Here is a 15,598-nt window from a genome sequence, read left to right on the forward strand (position 1 = left end):
CAGGCTGTGGGGGTGGGAAGGCAGTGGCGGGGAGAGGTTGTGTGATAGTGAGAGGTGATTTAACAAGGCCTTGGGTTTCCTCCACTCCTCGACAAAAAAAAAAAAAAAACAGCATTCGCTGGGGTCGACATCTCCCCTCAGACACAATTAGTCAACAGCGAGGCAAGACTGAGAGGTCAAAAACACACAAGCCAACAACAAAAGCTCACTTTTGTGCACAAGTGTACGCCCGTTTCTGTTGGTATACGTGTGTTTTTTGGGCGTTTGTGTGTGTGTGTTTAAACTGTAGATGGCATGGTCAGTGGTCATCCCACAGGAATGTGCAGCGAGAGCGCATTTCATTCACAGGCCCAAAAGATAATGAAGGGGCAGAGCAGTGGAGCGAGACACAATGAGGGGTGGGAGAGCAGAGAGAGAGAGAGAGAGAGAGAGAGAGAGAGAGAGAGAGAGAGAGAGAGAGAGAGAGAGAGAGAGAGAGAGAGAGAGAGAGAGAGAGAGAGAGAGAGAGAGAGAGAGAGAGAGAGAGAGAGAGAGAGAGAGAGAGAGAGAGAGGCAGGTTGAGGAACAGACAACCACAATATTCATCTTAGTAGGCAGCCATATTAAGTATGAATGAGGCCGAGAAAGAGAGAGTTGAGAGAGGCGCGAGGGACGCTCAGACGAAAAGTAGATAAAGATGAGTCTTAAAAGATGAAGAGAGTGAGCGGATAAAGGGGGCGTGCAGGGGAAGAGGCTGAGTAAGTGAGAGAACGTGTCGATGACATGTCGGAGCCGCCGCTGCTTAGGAACATTAGTGCGGAGTTAATCGAGTAGCAGGTTCAGTTCAGCACATGTATCCATAATTAATAGGCTTTATAAATAGGGCTCTGTGCAAATACTCATGGGCTTTCATACACACACACACACACACACCTAGCACCCTGAAAATATGACTGACATAGACGTATAAACATAGACAATAACTAGAATACGAGAAAGGGACATTTACTCTCCTATTGTGTTTCACCATTAATCATGTAAAATGTTGAAATATTTCCTCTCAAATTTCATTTCAGTTATTTAATATTAAAAAAATACATATATATTGAGGTTTGGATGAAAATAAGTGTCACTTATTCTTACTCTTTCTGGAAATTTTACAAACAAACAACCGGTTAATTGAAATGAATCCATAATGAACATATAAGCTGTTTTTTCAGCCCCACCACAATCAACTACAGCACAACAGTAGAAGTATTAAGTCTGAAAACTTCCTCCATCACTGACAATGAGACGTACACATGCAAACACAGAGGAAAGTGTGGAGGTGCATTATTCAGCAGTATGTAGTTTCCAGATGGCTGCCACGGGATCTGAATAGAGCTCGGGCCTGTTTTACACTGTCTGGACCACTGAGTGTGACTGACAGCTGCGCTACGCTCTGCCTGCTTAGCACCGAGTGGGTGGGTGCTCCTGTGTGTACACGTGTGTTTTGTCAGGTGTGTATGTATATATGTGTGTGTGTGTGTGCGTGTGTTTCTGAATATCTCTCATGCACATGAACGGGCTTCCCAGGAGCTTCTCATTATAACAAGTGATGGAGTAAAGACAGGAGGAGCTTGAATAAATAAGCAAGAGAGTTTACGCTGACATGTGCGCAGAGTTGTTGTAACCTCTCAAAGTTAGTTTTATATAGCTCGGCCCGTGGAAGACGTCAAGCAGGTTTAGCTTCCCTGTGAGTGTATCTGTGTGCGTGTGTGTGCGTGTGTGTGCGTTTCTCACTGTTGGTCTTGGGCAAGTTCTTGTGAAACTCCTCCCTGTCGTCCTCATGGAGAATGTTGTACACGCTGGTGTTGATGAGCTCCTCCTGTTTGTACTGCAGGTACTGCGTCACGTTGTCCGACACGAACACGATGCTGCCCTCTCGGTTCACCACGAACAGGAAGCCGTCCAGAGCCTGGCAAACGCAGAGACAAGAAGTCAACCATCAGCCGGCCGGCCAATCAGAACGTGAGTAACACTGACTGGTTGACAAGCGAGGAGAGCTGGGCTCACCTGCAGCAGAAGCGGCCCCAGGTGATCCTTGTCGATGACCCCCTGACCGGTTGAGGACACATCTGACTTCTGAACGTCGTCGTCGTTGGATGATGCTTTTCCTGCAGCAGAGGGAAGGGCAAGCAAAAAGAGGAGACACATTAGCAAAAACATCACAAACAGCCACTTCAAGCCCAGCTGCCTGCAAAGAAAAAAAAAAAAAAGAGCAAAGGAGAAACACAAGGTGAGAGCCACGATACCTGAAACTCGAGGAAACTGACAGTCATCCACTACAGTGGCTGCACCAGCAGGGGGCAGCGTTTCTCAAGCTTCACTTTTTTTTTTTTCCTTTTTTTTTTTGATTTAAAACTACAGGTGAGGAGGGAGACGGACGTAGGCAGGTTTCTGCGAAGAGCCCATCAGGAGGAGTAGAGGGCTGGGTGCATGTGGAGCAGGTAGCTGCCGTCCTCATGCTTTATATTCAGTGTCAGACTGTGAGAGACTGTCTGGTAGGCTGGGGCTGGGAGAGAGAGAGCGGGAGAGAGCTAGAGCGGCTCTGGAAGCTGTAATGGTGCAGGGGCAGGAGCTGAGACACCTGAATTAATGGAGGGGCTAAGGCTGAGGGGGGAGCGAGGGGGGGCGGAGAGAGAAAGAGGGAGACGGTAAGGTCCGGGGTTGAGACAGAGGAATGTGGACGGGGACAACACTGGGAAAAACAGATAGTGTTTTGGTTGTTGTATTAATGCGGGTCTTGGTCTGTGAAAGAGGAGGGGGCTGCTCGGCTACAGGAATGATTATATCTGATTAGCTCCCAAGGGGCACAGATACTCACACAAAGAAAGAAAAAAAAAAAAAAAGCCATCGCTGTCTACAGCCGGGCATTGTGAAGTTAGATAGAGAAGGACCGAGAGGAAAGAGAATGAGACATAAACAGAGAATGAGAGAGATGGAAAGAGAGAGGCAGCGCTCCATCAGTTCATTCAATATCTTAAGATGCTGGAAGCAAACCTGAAGTTACTGCAACTCATTGTGCTGCAATACAGATGAGACACGAGGGGGGAAAAAAAGCAGGGAAGCGGAAAAAGAAGAGCAGAATAATGTTGAATCCAAGCGAGAAGAAAAACAGGAATGATTGATGGAGAAAAGAGCAGAAGGAAAACTGACAGTAAGAGCAACTGAAAGTGAGACAAGGAGAAGAGGAACAGGTAGAAAGCGAGAGACGAGTCTAAACGCCCGTGTCATTTCTGTCTTCACTTCCTGTAACTATGGAAACCAGTCAGCAGCCAGTCAGGGCCAGCTGTAGCCTCTTCCCCTTCCTGTTGAGGTGGCAGACACTGACTGAGCCGAGCAGAAACAAGAACGAACAAAATTCACCACCGGCTCTGCCCCCTGATCTCCTGAAATTCACCTTGAATGGAAAAATTCATACTGACACGCGTCTGAATCCCGGAGTTAAAATGTCAGTGTGTGCACTGAAGCTGCGTCTGCAAAGCAAACATCTCAGCCTGCAGCTTTCTGAATGGTTTGCTGCAGAAATGACCGACGCATAATGGAGACAGAACTGTGACAACAGCAGATGTAACTGAGCTAATAATTTGGCAGTTCAGCAGAATGAATGGGCATGTGATTACCTGCAAGCGTCCAATTAAACAGCCCCTGGCGAGGCCAGCACACAGCTGTGCAGGGCCATAATACACACACACACGGACACCACACATATACAAGAGTGACAGGTTCACAAAGCAGTGCCCATGTTTCCACCCAAACATAAACAGTTAGGGCTGTGAAATTTGTGGGAGATGAATGACTGATTTGTCCTTGCACCTGGGCTCAGAGGAGGCGTGTCTGCATGTGTGTGTGTGTGTGTGTGTGTGTGTGTGTGTGTGTGTGTGTGTACGTGCATACTAACCCCCACTATCTGTGCTGCCTCTCTCTCCTCAACACCTTCCCCAATGTTTCTACAGACACTTCTCTACAACCTCCCGTGTTGCAGTGCACCTGTCCGTCTCCAGCCATGAGTAGCCTTCACGGTTTCAGACAACTGTGTCCACTCACCCTGCTCTTTGATCTGGCGGATCTGGCGCACCGTCTCTTTGAGGATGGCACATTTGTCTGGCTTGACGTTGAAGGTGTCGATGTCGCTGAGGTTGGCGGAGATCAGCTCCGCCAGCTCCTCGATGTATTTGCTCTCCTGCTCCCGTCGCTTCCTCTCACACCTGCAGGGGGCAACGTGGAGAGATTAAAGCCAACACTGCCCAACTACTCACTACTAAAATCTGTCTTCAATGAGCTGGTCCAGCAAAATTTAATGTAGTTGGAGAACGATGGTCGCAAAAAGAGCTGGTAACTGTAAGCTTGCACCTTTTTACATGCTCTGCAAGAAGCAAGAAGTTTGTTCTCGCACCGTGTTCTCGACACATCAAACGGGCAGAACTTTTTTCTTGTGCAGTGTCCTGCAACTATTCTGTGATTGGCCAGAAATTGGAAGTGGCCGTGGTCAATGCAGAAAAGTGGAAATGCTAACGGCCACTCTGTGAGCTCCCAGTTGCTAATATTCGCAGTGTGACTGCTAATCTCTCCTGGGTAGACATCGGCATATGGTGTGTGGGTGCGCGCTGAATGAACGGCGTGATCCGATGGACACAGTCGTCAAAGCCACTGGTCGACATCCAAAAATAATAAGAAAAGTGCCTCACAAAAGTGCCACAATGCTTAGTGCGTGTGACGTATGCTGCAGTGGGAGGGCCCTGTGAGGACTTCCCTGGACTTCGGCACTTGAGTTTCTCGTGACGTGTAAATGACTTGGCCTAGATACGAGAACAAATTTCTCACTTCTCGCGGAGTATGTAACAGCAGTCGGTGCTTTAAACACTGTTAAAATAATGTACCTTCCTTTCTTGAATAAAAGACTGTCAGCTATTAAACAGTTTTAACAGAATAATAATAATACAAAAAAAAAGATTAAACTCAAGTCAGGATTTTTTTTTTTCTACAAAAACTACTTCTCCAAATCTTCTCATATGTTTGCACACAGTTTAGTTCTTCATCGCGGCAGACGTCCACATAATAGCTGTATGGCCGGGGCTTGAGAAACCACTGACCCAGTAGCCCACTTTCCTTCATTTCCCCTCTCATTTGCTGATCACACACACACTCACCCCAGACCAGGCGTGTCGCAAGTGGAGAGCTTGCGTTTCCGGTTTTCTGTGCTCAGAGGCTCCATGGAGTTCTCCCCCAGTCCGCTCATCGTGTGCACATATCAGCACCTGAGAGGAAGGAGGACACACAAAGGTGTTAAAAAAAAAAAAAAGAAAAAAAGAAGGCTTCAATGCAGGCAGAGAAGAGATTATAGGGTAATTATATAGGCAATTGTGAGGGGAAGAAAACATTGGAACCGTCCTTTTGAACAAGAATGACTAAAACAGAAGCATGATAATAAGTGGATTCAGTGCAAAATAGAGCACAGCAGATTAAAATATGCTTATATCATGCAAATCGTATTCTGGCATAGACTGACGAACATAAACATGTCTCGTCGGTCGCCGCCTCCTCCTCCTATTTGGAGAATATGAGAGTAAGCATGTGAGGTTGTGTTTGTTTGTGTGTGTGGGCCTGTGCATGTGTGAGTTCATCAGCTCATATGGTACATCCACACACACACACACACACACACACACACACACACACACACACACACTCACTCTCACACACGCTCACACTCACACAGGATTAGCAGCGTCTCTGATGATAAGCCACGCTGCACAACTAACCCCGTTAGACAGCCGTCTGTCTCCCATAATGCATCACATTTCGTCTCCAGGAAGTGAGCTGATAAAGGTTGTGGGGAAGAGAGGCAGATGGGACGAGAGGAGGAGGAGGAGGAAGGAGAGAGGGGAATAGAGGGAAGGAATGGAAGATATAACAGAGGGAGGGAGGAGCCGGTGCTGTGAAGTGAGCTCTGATTGGTCACTTTCTTTGCCACAGTGACAGTGGCTGACACTGGGGAAAGGTAGGAGGGAGGGAAACGAGGATGGAGGGAGGGAAGAGAGGAAAGTAAATGAAGGGGAGAGAGAGCACAAATATAGTGGGAGACGGAGGATATACAGAGAAAATGCAGGGGGGAGAAAAAAAAATAGTGAGGGGGGGAATCAGAGCGAAAAGAGGCGGAGGCAGTAGGAGGGAGCGAGCTGAGAGAAAGAGAGATAAAGGCATGTCAAAGAAAGACAGGAGGGAAGGGGAACAGGTGAAAGGAGGAGGAATTAGAGGAGGAGATGTAACATTCAGACTGTCTGGAGTCTGTTTTGAATGCATGTGTGGAGCACAGAGTGGGCTGAAAGCCTCCAGTACCCCTCTTAACCTTCACAGCCAGAGCAGCTTTTTCATTCCATTGATTACATGGTTATCCTCTGACCAGAGCACTGCCTCTCCTGCATAGCAAATCAGGCCAACGGCAGGGGAGAGATGCCGACCTGTTATTTAATCATCATATACCATCATCTCAGACTCCTTCTTGTGGGATCTGAGCAGTCGACGAAACCATCTGATTGCATTTTTTTCTTTTTTTCTTTTTTTACAGAGGATGTTCAAGTCTTCAGTTGTGCGATCTCGGGCTCGAAACAAGATCATACCCAGTAGAAACAAACGGTGAACACACCTTCGTACTGAGACAGAATCAATATGAAGGCAGCTTTCATGCATGTCTTCAAGACCAGGAGAAACACAAGCGGATTCTTTTGCAAGACAACAGCGGGGAATACTCATGAATCTTCTTCTAAGAGCAAGAGATGCTCTGAAATCGCGCCGATACTCTTGCTCAATTCCTCCCTCTATGGGTTTCTTTCAAATTTCTCTTTTAATCTCTCCCTTGAGTCCCTCCCATCTGACTGACTGTCTGTCTGTCTGTCTCTGAGCCTTTGTCTGCTTGCCTACCTGCATCTCCTCTTGCCTATCCTCAAGTCTGCCTGCCTGACTGCCTGCCTGCATGCCCGTCTACCTGCCTCCCTGTCTGCTGCTCTTCGTTAGACAAAACCCCCGCTTGCTGTTGTCTGATGAAACCTACCACAAGGGAGATGAGGAGCAGAGGAGGCAAAAAGCAGAGAGGGGGAGGTACAAAGTCGGAGGGTTCAGAACTTGAAGAGCCAAAGCAAAGTGTTTGAGTGAAACTCCGTCTTTGCTCCTACGCCGACTGAGCCCGCCCGCCCGCCTGCCAGCCTATTGATGGAGTTCTCAAAGGGGGAGTTGCTCTAATTGCAGAGTGAATGAGGCGGCCCCAGAGAATGGTTGATTAGGAGGCTGCTGAATGCCCCAGGGAAATGGGTCACCTCCAGCCTGGCGCGGGCCGCCCGCTTTTCCAGTGCAGGGAGAAAGTCAATTACACGCTACAGGCAGTGGGGCCTGGTGGCAGAGAGGCAGCGGGGCTGTGGTGGGTACAATACAGCAGCAGGGGGCAGCGGGAATGAGACGCGCAAAGAGGGAAATGGGAGAGAGTGATGGCGTTATTGAGGGCAGCAAGAGGGAGCGGCAAGATGGGCACGAAGATGGCAATTTATAATGTGAGAGAGAGTGTGTAGAGCCGAACATAGAGAGTACGCTGGTTTCACTGCACCTTGCTTAATGCACATGTTGAATTAGAGCAGCAAGAAGACTTAAATACAAACTGAACAGATGTATATGGACCAAGCAACTAAATTCATGAAACTAAAAACCTATTTTCATTCAAGAAACCGACCATTTATGGCTGACGCTTACAAGATTCAGTTGAGCTACGAGGAACAGATTCTGTTCTTAAAAAATCCAGGCAGCAATCAGGACGCTGCAGGAAAAACTAACCCGGCTGATGGCAATCATGTAACGCAGGCGTGAGTCAGTCCTCGGTGTCAATGCATATTTTTTACGTTGTGATGAGCCCAGCGTTACGGGGGAGCTCGGGCGGCGGCACAGTCCGGGAGAAGTTTTTGTCAGATGATCGAGAAAAGCTACAGAAAACTCCCCGTGCACCTCAAGTTCCAGCATCAGCGTGAGGAATTTGTGTAACAGACGATCCAACACTTCGCACCTGCTTCACACAATATTCGTCCAGGTGTGTGGAGATGAGACAGTAAGCAGGTTTCATCTGATCTGACTCATACGTTTCACAACTTGTTGTATAACGAATGAGACAACACCTTGAGTGCAACCCCTTGAATTGCCCCTCTGTGCAACCATAACCTGCCCTTGCAGCTACTCTAAGAACATTTCAGGTGAATTAATCAATTAAAGGACACACTTTCATTTATCTCGTGGAATCTTTTTGGAAAACCACTTAGAAGTACACTAAGCATGATTACAAATACCTTAAAAAGACCCAAGAGTTGAAACTAATTCAGTCTGATGTTCATTGAGGTTGATAAACTAACTACTAGGGCTGGAAATGAGGCATTAAAAGGCATTAATCAGAGTCAGACGCAATAGTGAGAAGCTGTTAATCAGAGTAGTTACTAAACAGAAGCAGCTTCTGAGCCACAAACTAAAAAAAAAATAAAACGCAGATTCTGCTTCTACAGGTGAGAGCGCCCAGGCAAGTAAGCAAGTCTGAACTTTCACACTAAATTTGACCTGGTTCTCAACCCTGATCTTGACCCGGGGGATTTCAAGGGGTTGCAGAATTCACGCTGACAGCTGACCCGCATATTTTCCGGGTCATTAGACTGGTACGACAAGAGGATCACAGGGGTCAGCACTGCTGTGGCATCACCTGGGGTGAAGCTAAACTCCAGAGGTCTGCTACAGGACAGTAGCCTGCCAGTGACCCTGGAGCCTGGAGCCCAGTGGGAGCAGTGCTCACCAGGAACCGCAGAGTTTATGGCTTTATGGCAGCACCAGAGGAAACTGCTCACCTCATAAACTAAGAGCACGCAATCCAATCCGGTCCAATTTAAGTTCACATGCTGCAAGACAGTTCCACAGACTTGAGCTGACCAGTAAGATCAACATGTCCCCTTGAGGACAGACCTGAAGAAATGCACAGATTATTTAGTCTAGGCAGTCAGAAGGAAGCGCATACTCCACAACGGAGAAAATACAGACACCAAGCTGACTGATGGGGAGGCTACGATCACAGAGACATTGCTAGGCAACCGGCGAAATCCCGCGAGAACATGCTCCTGCACATTCTCATGTGTTCAGAAAAGAAATGAATGTTTTTACTGAGAACGTGCTTTGTTATTTGAGACACCACAACAATCTAGGGGTGAAAGAACTCCTAATCTTCATCGTAATCTAATGAACCGATCAAGCTAAGACAGTCTTTATTCAGCTACTGGAGATTCACGTGTTTTTGGCTCACCAGGGAAAATTATTTCTATCGCTTGCACATGTGGTGATCATTTTAATCAGGATGGTGGTCAGAGACTGGGGCTGTAGGCAAACAAACACCACACACTGTACACATTTGTGTCCCGCCTCTGAACACCAGCCAGTAACAGAGGAACAGAGCTCGATAATATCTGTTGGAGAAGCCGAGTTAAATTCACAATCTTCTCAGCAGTCATAATCTGTGTCTCCAACTTTGATCAACACTTGTTGGTCAAGTTTCTAGGAAATTCACAGAAGATGTTCAGGGTGTCCAGAGGATGAAGCCCTGTCCTTCAGCTAGAAACCACAATCTGATCAGGGTTTTTGTCGTTTAGGCATGTGTCTCTTTTACATACAGTAATATTTACAGCTTCATCTTCTGGCAAGACGCTGACCTTGTTTATTCATAAGCTGAAGGTAAAATGACTATTGGACTCTTTTACAAGGTGAGAGAATCCATTTCATAGATTAACCTGGCATGATATGAATCTCCTCTGCATCTTAAAGCCAGCTAATTCATAGCATTTCATCATTTACTGAAGTCATTTTCATTTTCTAAGATAAGAAGACATTTGTTTCAATGATCTCAATGCGGCAAACAAGGCGTGAATTAAATATCTCTCTGAACCTTAACATGAATCTGCCAGCGTTGAATTCTGAGCTGCAAATATACATAAAGAAGACAACCTATATGTGAAAGTCATGCTACCTCAGACCTGAGACCAACGTTTAAAACTGTACGATCATGCTCTCCACAGGATGAACCGTCTTCATTGTGGACATGTCATTATGTTGTGGTTTTCATTTTGTATAAACGGGATGTGTATGAAATTTCTTTTTGTTTTAACTATTTTTCAGTGATCACCAAATATTTTATTACACTAGAGGTTGTACCGACTAGTCGGCTTTAATGCTGTGCCGTGACGCTTTAAGCAGGAAGTCGACTGGTCGCCGATCACGTGACAACAACAACATGGCCGCCTCCAAGAAGACAGGTGAGTAGCCCAGTGGGTCACTGCAGCAAACTAGCAGCGGTTCAAGTAAGATGAAGCCCATACTACCATGACATGCAGAATACAGTATGTAAGTCAGTCCTGAAATACAACAAATCCGCTAACGCTAACAGAGGAACAGTCAAAATCCTCAACCTCACCTGCAGTAACAGAGAAAAGGAGGCTGCTGGTGAATTTCATTGAGTTATTAGACTGCTATACACGGCTTCGAAGATATAGCGCTTTTTTTTTATCCCGGGTACATTATCCTATCATACAACATGCTGTGAAGTACTATTAAACGCTATTGATGGTGGCAATTTCCATAGGCTATACATATCTGCAGCGCTCATGTGTTTATGATGAGTTCTGTTGTGTTCTATTGACACTGTTGCTGTCTTTTATGTGAAACGCTACAATACGTGTTCAGGTCAAGAGTATATATTTCATTGTTGCAAAGCATTACTTATTACACGTTGTTTAATGTGTTTCGTGGATGCCATTCAGATCACATTTGTTGTCTAAAATTTGAACACCAGTTTTAGTTTTTCTAGGATGTTGTGCAGACATTTTCAACATAAATTTATTTAAATAAAATAACATCGCCTGATGACAGCTGGGATAGGCTCCAGCAGATCCCGCGACCCTTCACAGGAATAAGCTGTTACAGAAGATGAATGAATGAATAAAATCACACTGAAAGCGATTCTTGAAGTCTTTCTGTCTTTGCACTGAGGGTTTTTTTTCCCTCAGTGAATTTCCCTGAGTTTAAGCAACAAAAATATTTGCATTAAGATGAGCAGCACATAAATATCGCTGCTGAGTTAAACTCACAGACGAGTGGAGTTAAAATGGATGAACAGCAGCAGCTAAAAGCTGAGAGCAAAAATTTGGTTTGGGAAAACAAAGTGTAGAGACGACAAACCTCCCACGGCCGAATGAGTCACAGCAGAGGGGGGAAAAACACACTGCAACAAATAAGAATGAATCGGAAAGATTTGCTCTAAGTGTATGACGAGTGAATGGGAAAAATGAGCAACAACAAATTCAGAGTATTCTTAATTTGTGTCATACACGGCCGAGAATTGTCTGTCAGTGATGCAGTGATTCTGTATTTAGGATCCAGCTGAACAGATTAAATTGTACCTCAGTGAACATTCAGTAAATTTATTTAGAAGCTAGAAGCTGTGTGTAGAGGAATGTTTGGATGGATATGTTTATTCAATATCTCTCTAATTCTATCAAACTTTTTCTTTTTCTTTTTTAAGACTATGAAGGCAGGACGGTCTGGGCACAGGGCTGGTCGCTGGCGACAAAAGGGAGGAGCAGACGGGAAGGGAAAGACGGAGGGAGAGGGTAGGTGACATGAGTTGGAGAGGCAGTCGTGCTCGGGCTGGGTGATGCAAATAGCCCGCTCTCGACTCTCCCTCCTGCCCGCCGCTCTTTCATAATCTCTGTTGACAAAACAGAGGCGCACGGCCCTGGTGCGGCCATGTGAGCTCACACCAGTGACATGAGCAGAGCAGTACCTGCTTCACTTTGACTCAGAGTCTCTGGTTTATCCTGAAATTAGCGGCTCCCTGTTCAGGTGCCAGTTTAACTTTGAAGACTTTAAGTCAGTCTAACCATATTTGTCTCACTGAAAGGTTCCATTTAGTTTTAATGATATTATCAGTGGTCCTCAACATTGAGGACTCAAGTAACTGTTACTGACACTGTATGCAGGAATACATTTGAAGCGTCTTCAACTGATGACAAGACGTGAAGATGTATAAAAAAACTGAAATTAGCAATCAAGAGAGCCTCCTGGATACGTTCATGATCCTTTAGGTTTATGTTAGAGAAGTTATTTCATTTTCTTGTTTCTTTCCAGGAATGTTTTAGAGAATGTTTTAAAAAAAAATCTTCAAACCATAGTATTCATGACGCTGGAGTTAGTCAGTATTTACTGTGCTTTGTCATTACAACTCAACGGAAGACACTTCAGCTGACAAACCCAGAAGTGTTGCATGTATTCTACAAAGTGTAATAGGGTTCAGGTCCTTAGTTTCACTTTTTATCAAAGGGACCAGATGCTTTCCAGCTTTATTTTTGTACTGACGATTCAACCAGTTTCACCCACATTCAGGCCAGTCACCTATTTATGAAGAGAAATGAAACATATTTTTACTTTCTTACTTCAACTTTTTTTTTTTTTTGTGGAAGACTCCTGGTGCCACCTGTCCCACCTTCATCTTCACCCTTTGCTATTTTCATCCTGTTCAGGACCACTATCTGCCCTGGCCTCCCCCCACCCCCTCTATCTCTCTCTCTCTTTCACAGTCACCTCCATCACCAAGATCACCCTGGCGATCTGTGCAGCACATTTGCAGAAGCATGTGTGTGAGAATGCACGTGAATGAAAGAGAGAGTGTGGTTTGGTTAAGTCTGGGTACATCTGTGTGTGTGTGTGTGTGTGTGTGTGTGTGTGTGTGTGTGTGTGTTGTTGTCACCTGCAGACGGGGCAAAAGATTAATGCTTTCTTTCAGCCTCTGTGGCAGGTAGAGCACAAAGAATAATTTGATTTCTCCTCCTGTCTCCCTGCTGTCTTCCCACTCTTCATTTTCTCATCTGCCTGAAAATCGTCTTCACAACCCTGTTTGTTTCTCTCGTTACCGCCACCACTCTTTCTCCAAAACTATTCCACCTACCAAGATCCAAACCTCAAACACACACACACACACGCACACAAAATAAAACCCCTCCATAAAACATTTGCCTCAGAAAACACAAAGTGTTCTCTGCATTTCGGCGCTCAGGTCAGGAGGATGTTGCAAGAGTGTGGCAACAACAAGAAACTGTCTCTTGACAAACCGCTAAACCTAAACCCAGCAGGCCGTTACCATGCCAACCATACGGGATGTTAGCCCACCTTGTGTCAGCGCCGAGATGATGGACGATCAGATCCCCCCTCCCCTCGCTCTGGGGGTGTGGTCCGATGTGGGCTGGTCAATAGAGTCTGGAGGAAGAAAACACACACACACACACACACACACAACAAAGTTTAACAATTATGCTCAACAGTGCATGTTCATTATATTAATGAATAACAAGGAGCATTATTAATCAGCGGCCTGAAGACACATGCACAGGAAGCAGCATTAACAGCTTAATGAGGAGAGGGGAACTGTGAAGGAGCCGAGCTATGTGCTTTTGTCTTCATTACGGCTACACGTGCACAGAGCAAACACGTCATGGCTACTGTGCACAAACCGCACATACATACACACACACACAAGAAAAGGGATGTTGAGACACAAGTTTTACAGGAAGCCAAACGGCTGAGACCAGAAAGTGACGACAGTCGCTCCAACTTTAAAATATGAAAAGCGATTGCACATCCTCTCCACTAAACGGCCGCTCTGGATCCATACGAGTGGATTTAAACATCAAGCCTTTATTGGCAAATATCTCCCTGCGCTGTATGGACTCTGAGCAAGAGTACAAAAACAGACTATTAGGCTAAATCACCGCTCTAATCCCAAAAGCACATAATAGGCTAATTTATGTCCATTTAGATCCCGATAAGAAACAAAGTGTGTGTCTGTGTGTGTGTGTGTGTGTGTGTGTATTTTAGCCACGCCGAGTTGTTGTAGTAGCTCAAGTGTTCTGTCTGAACAATCACAAGAGAGTATCCCGTAGGGGTAAACAGTGCGTAACCATGGAGAACACTGGGCGTTTCCATGACACCCTGTCATCAGTGGCGCGCACCACCAGGATGTCTCATGTTCATCTGTCACCGCGCTTCAAAGTGTGTGTGAAGGTTTACATTGGTTTTTATTAAGTGGATGTTGAGAGCGTCGTGTCAGAGGGCACGTTCCCAGCCATCAGTCTGAGAACGTGCGCGTTTCTGATCTCAAATCCGGCGCGCCTTTGCTGCGTATGTTTACATGTGTGCGCGAAGTATGTTAGCACGCGCCCGTGTGCCGTCCCCTGTCAGCGGCCTGACCGCTGGCTGCACCCGTGATTGGGAGCAGATGGGGGCTGTCGGCGTATAAGGAGGCAGGAGGAAAAGGAGGAGGGGTCGGGGCTCTTGTTTAGGTGATGTATGGACTCGCACACCAACAAAGACCTCCCTTCAACCGATGTGTTTCCTATTAATTGAAAGGGGAGAGAAATAGAGCCAGAGAATGACTGCTTAAGTGGGGAGAATTTATAGCTCGGCTGTGAGAAAGACTGACTTAATTTTTTTTTTTGCAAAAGTTGGAGGGGAGGGGGGGTCTGAGGCGTGCACAAGGAGGGACAGAAGAGCCTTCAGTCTGATCGTTACTGCTCTTTGTGCTCACTCTGACACAGCCATGAAAACCAGAGTGAATAAAATGGTAGTTAACGTCATGCGGCGCTGCTCATACCGGCATAAAGCCTTGAATATAAAAGCAGTGTGAATGAGCTTAAGACCCAGAGTCAATGCAGAAATGTTAAACCGGAGACCTTTCTGCAGACCACTCTCCGCCGAACACGTGCCACTTTATCTCGGTTTCCGTATGTGTTCGCTTGCTTGTCTTCTGTTGACGCACTCATGAGTATCTTACATAGCAGCATCTCAACAAGAGGCGCAGAGGCTCCCTCTTGTTGAAGCAACTCATCGTAAAGACGCAATAAAGATGCATCCAGAGTTCACAGTTTATTGCGGGTGTTCACGCAGAAGTCGTTAACTTCGTAAACTTGAACTGAGCGGTGTATCACGAGGAGCAGAAAGGAGCCGATCTCCGCTGATATTACTTCATCTCAGTGACAATTCTGCATTTCACAGGAGGCGCAGAGGCATAAGGGACTGTCAAAGGAGCTGATTTAACTCAGCGGCAGGTTGTTGTGACTTTTTGAGAGACTTCTTCCCCTTTCCTTGTGACATGAACTCACAGCTGATGAATGATTGTTTACCAGTTCACCAGGCCCTGTTCTTTGTTCCTAAATGTTGCCTTACACTGTCTCGAAACTCACATTTTAAAATATGATCATCCAGTTCACGGTTTATCTAAAACAAAGGTAAAACATTTATTCTGATGATGGTGAAAACGTCCTTGCTTCAGCTCTTTGTTTTAGATATATATACAACTTGTATGAGTGAGAATCTTTGAAAACTGTCAAAAATCATGACGATACATGTCAAAAAAAGGAAAAGTGCATCTTAAAAAAATGGCTGTATGCCGAATCAACAGGTCTAAATGATAATTCTGGGCGTGTGAGCCCATAAATAAATAAAAAAACTGTTTGCCACAGTT

The 15,598-nt window shown here is 45.8% G+C and overlaps 1 protein-coding gene across 2 annotated transcripts in view; it reads right to left on the reverse strand.

Annotated features, from left to right (window-relative positions):
* LOC311494203 (nuclear receptor coactivator 3-like) overlaps positions 1-15,598 on the reverse strand; it is a 58,856-nt gene that overhangs the window by 13,093 nt on the left and 30,165 nt on the right. For both annotated transcript variants that reach the window (XR_014699270.1, XM_084553128.1), the window contains exons 2-6: positions 13,249-13,335; positions 5,172-5,279; positions 4,069-4,229; positions 2,035-2,135; positions 1,762-1,936 (exon numbers count right to left, since the gene is read on the reverse strand). Coding sequence is in view for 1 of the 2 variants with exons in the window: in XM_084553128.1 (XP_084409254.1) it covers positions 1,762-1,936; positions 2,035-2,135; positions 4,069-4,229; positions 5,172-5,260 (526 nt within the window). In the remaining variant the exon portion in view is untranslated. The remainder of the gene's footprint in view (positions 1-1,761; positions 1,937-2,034; positions 2,136-4,068; positions 4,230-5,171; positions 5,280-13,248; positions 13,336-15,598) is intronic.

This window comes from Chelon labrosus, assembly GCF_963514085.1.
Source record: "Chelon labrosus genome assembly, chromosome: 10".
Lineage (NCBI taxonomy): Eukaryota > Metazoa > Chordata > Actinopteri > Mugiliformes > Mugilidae > Chelon > Chelon labrosus.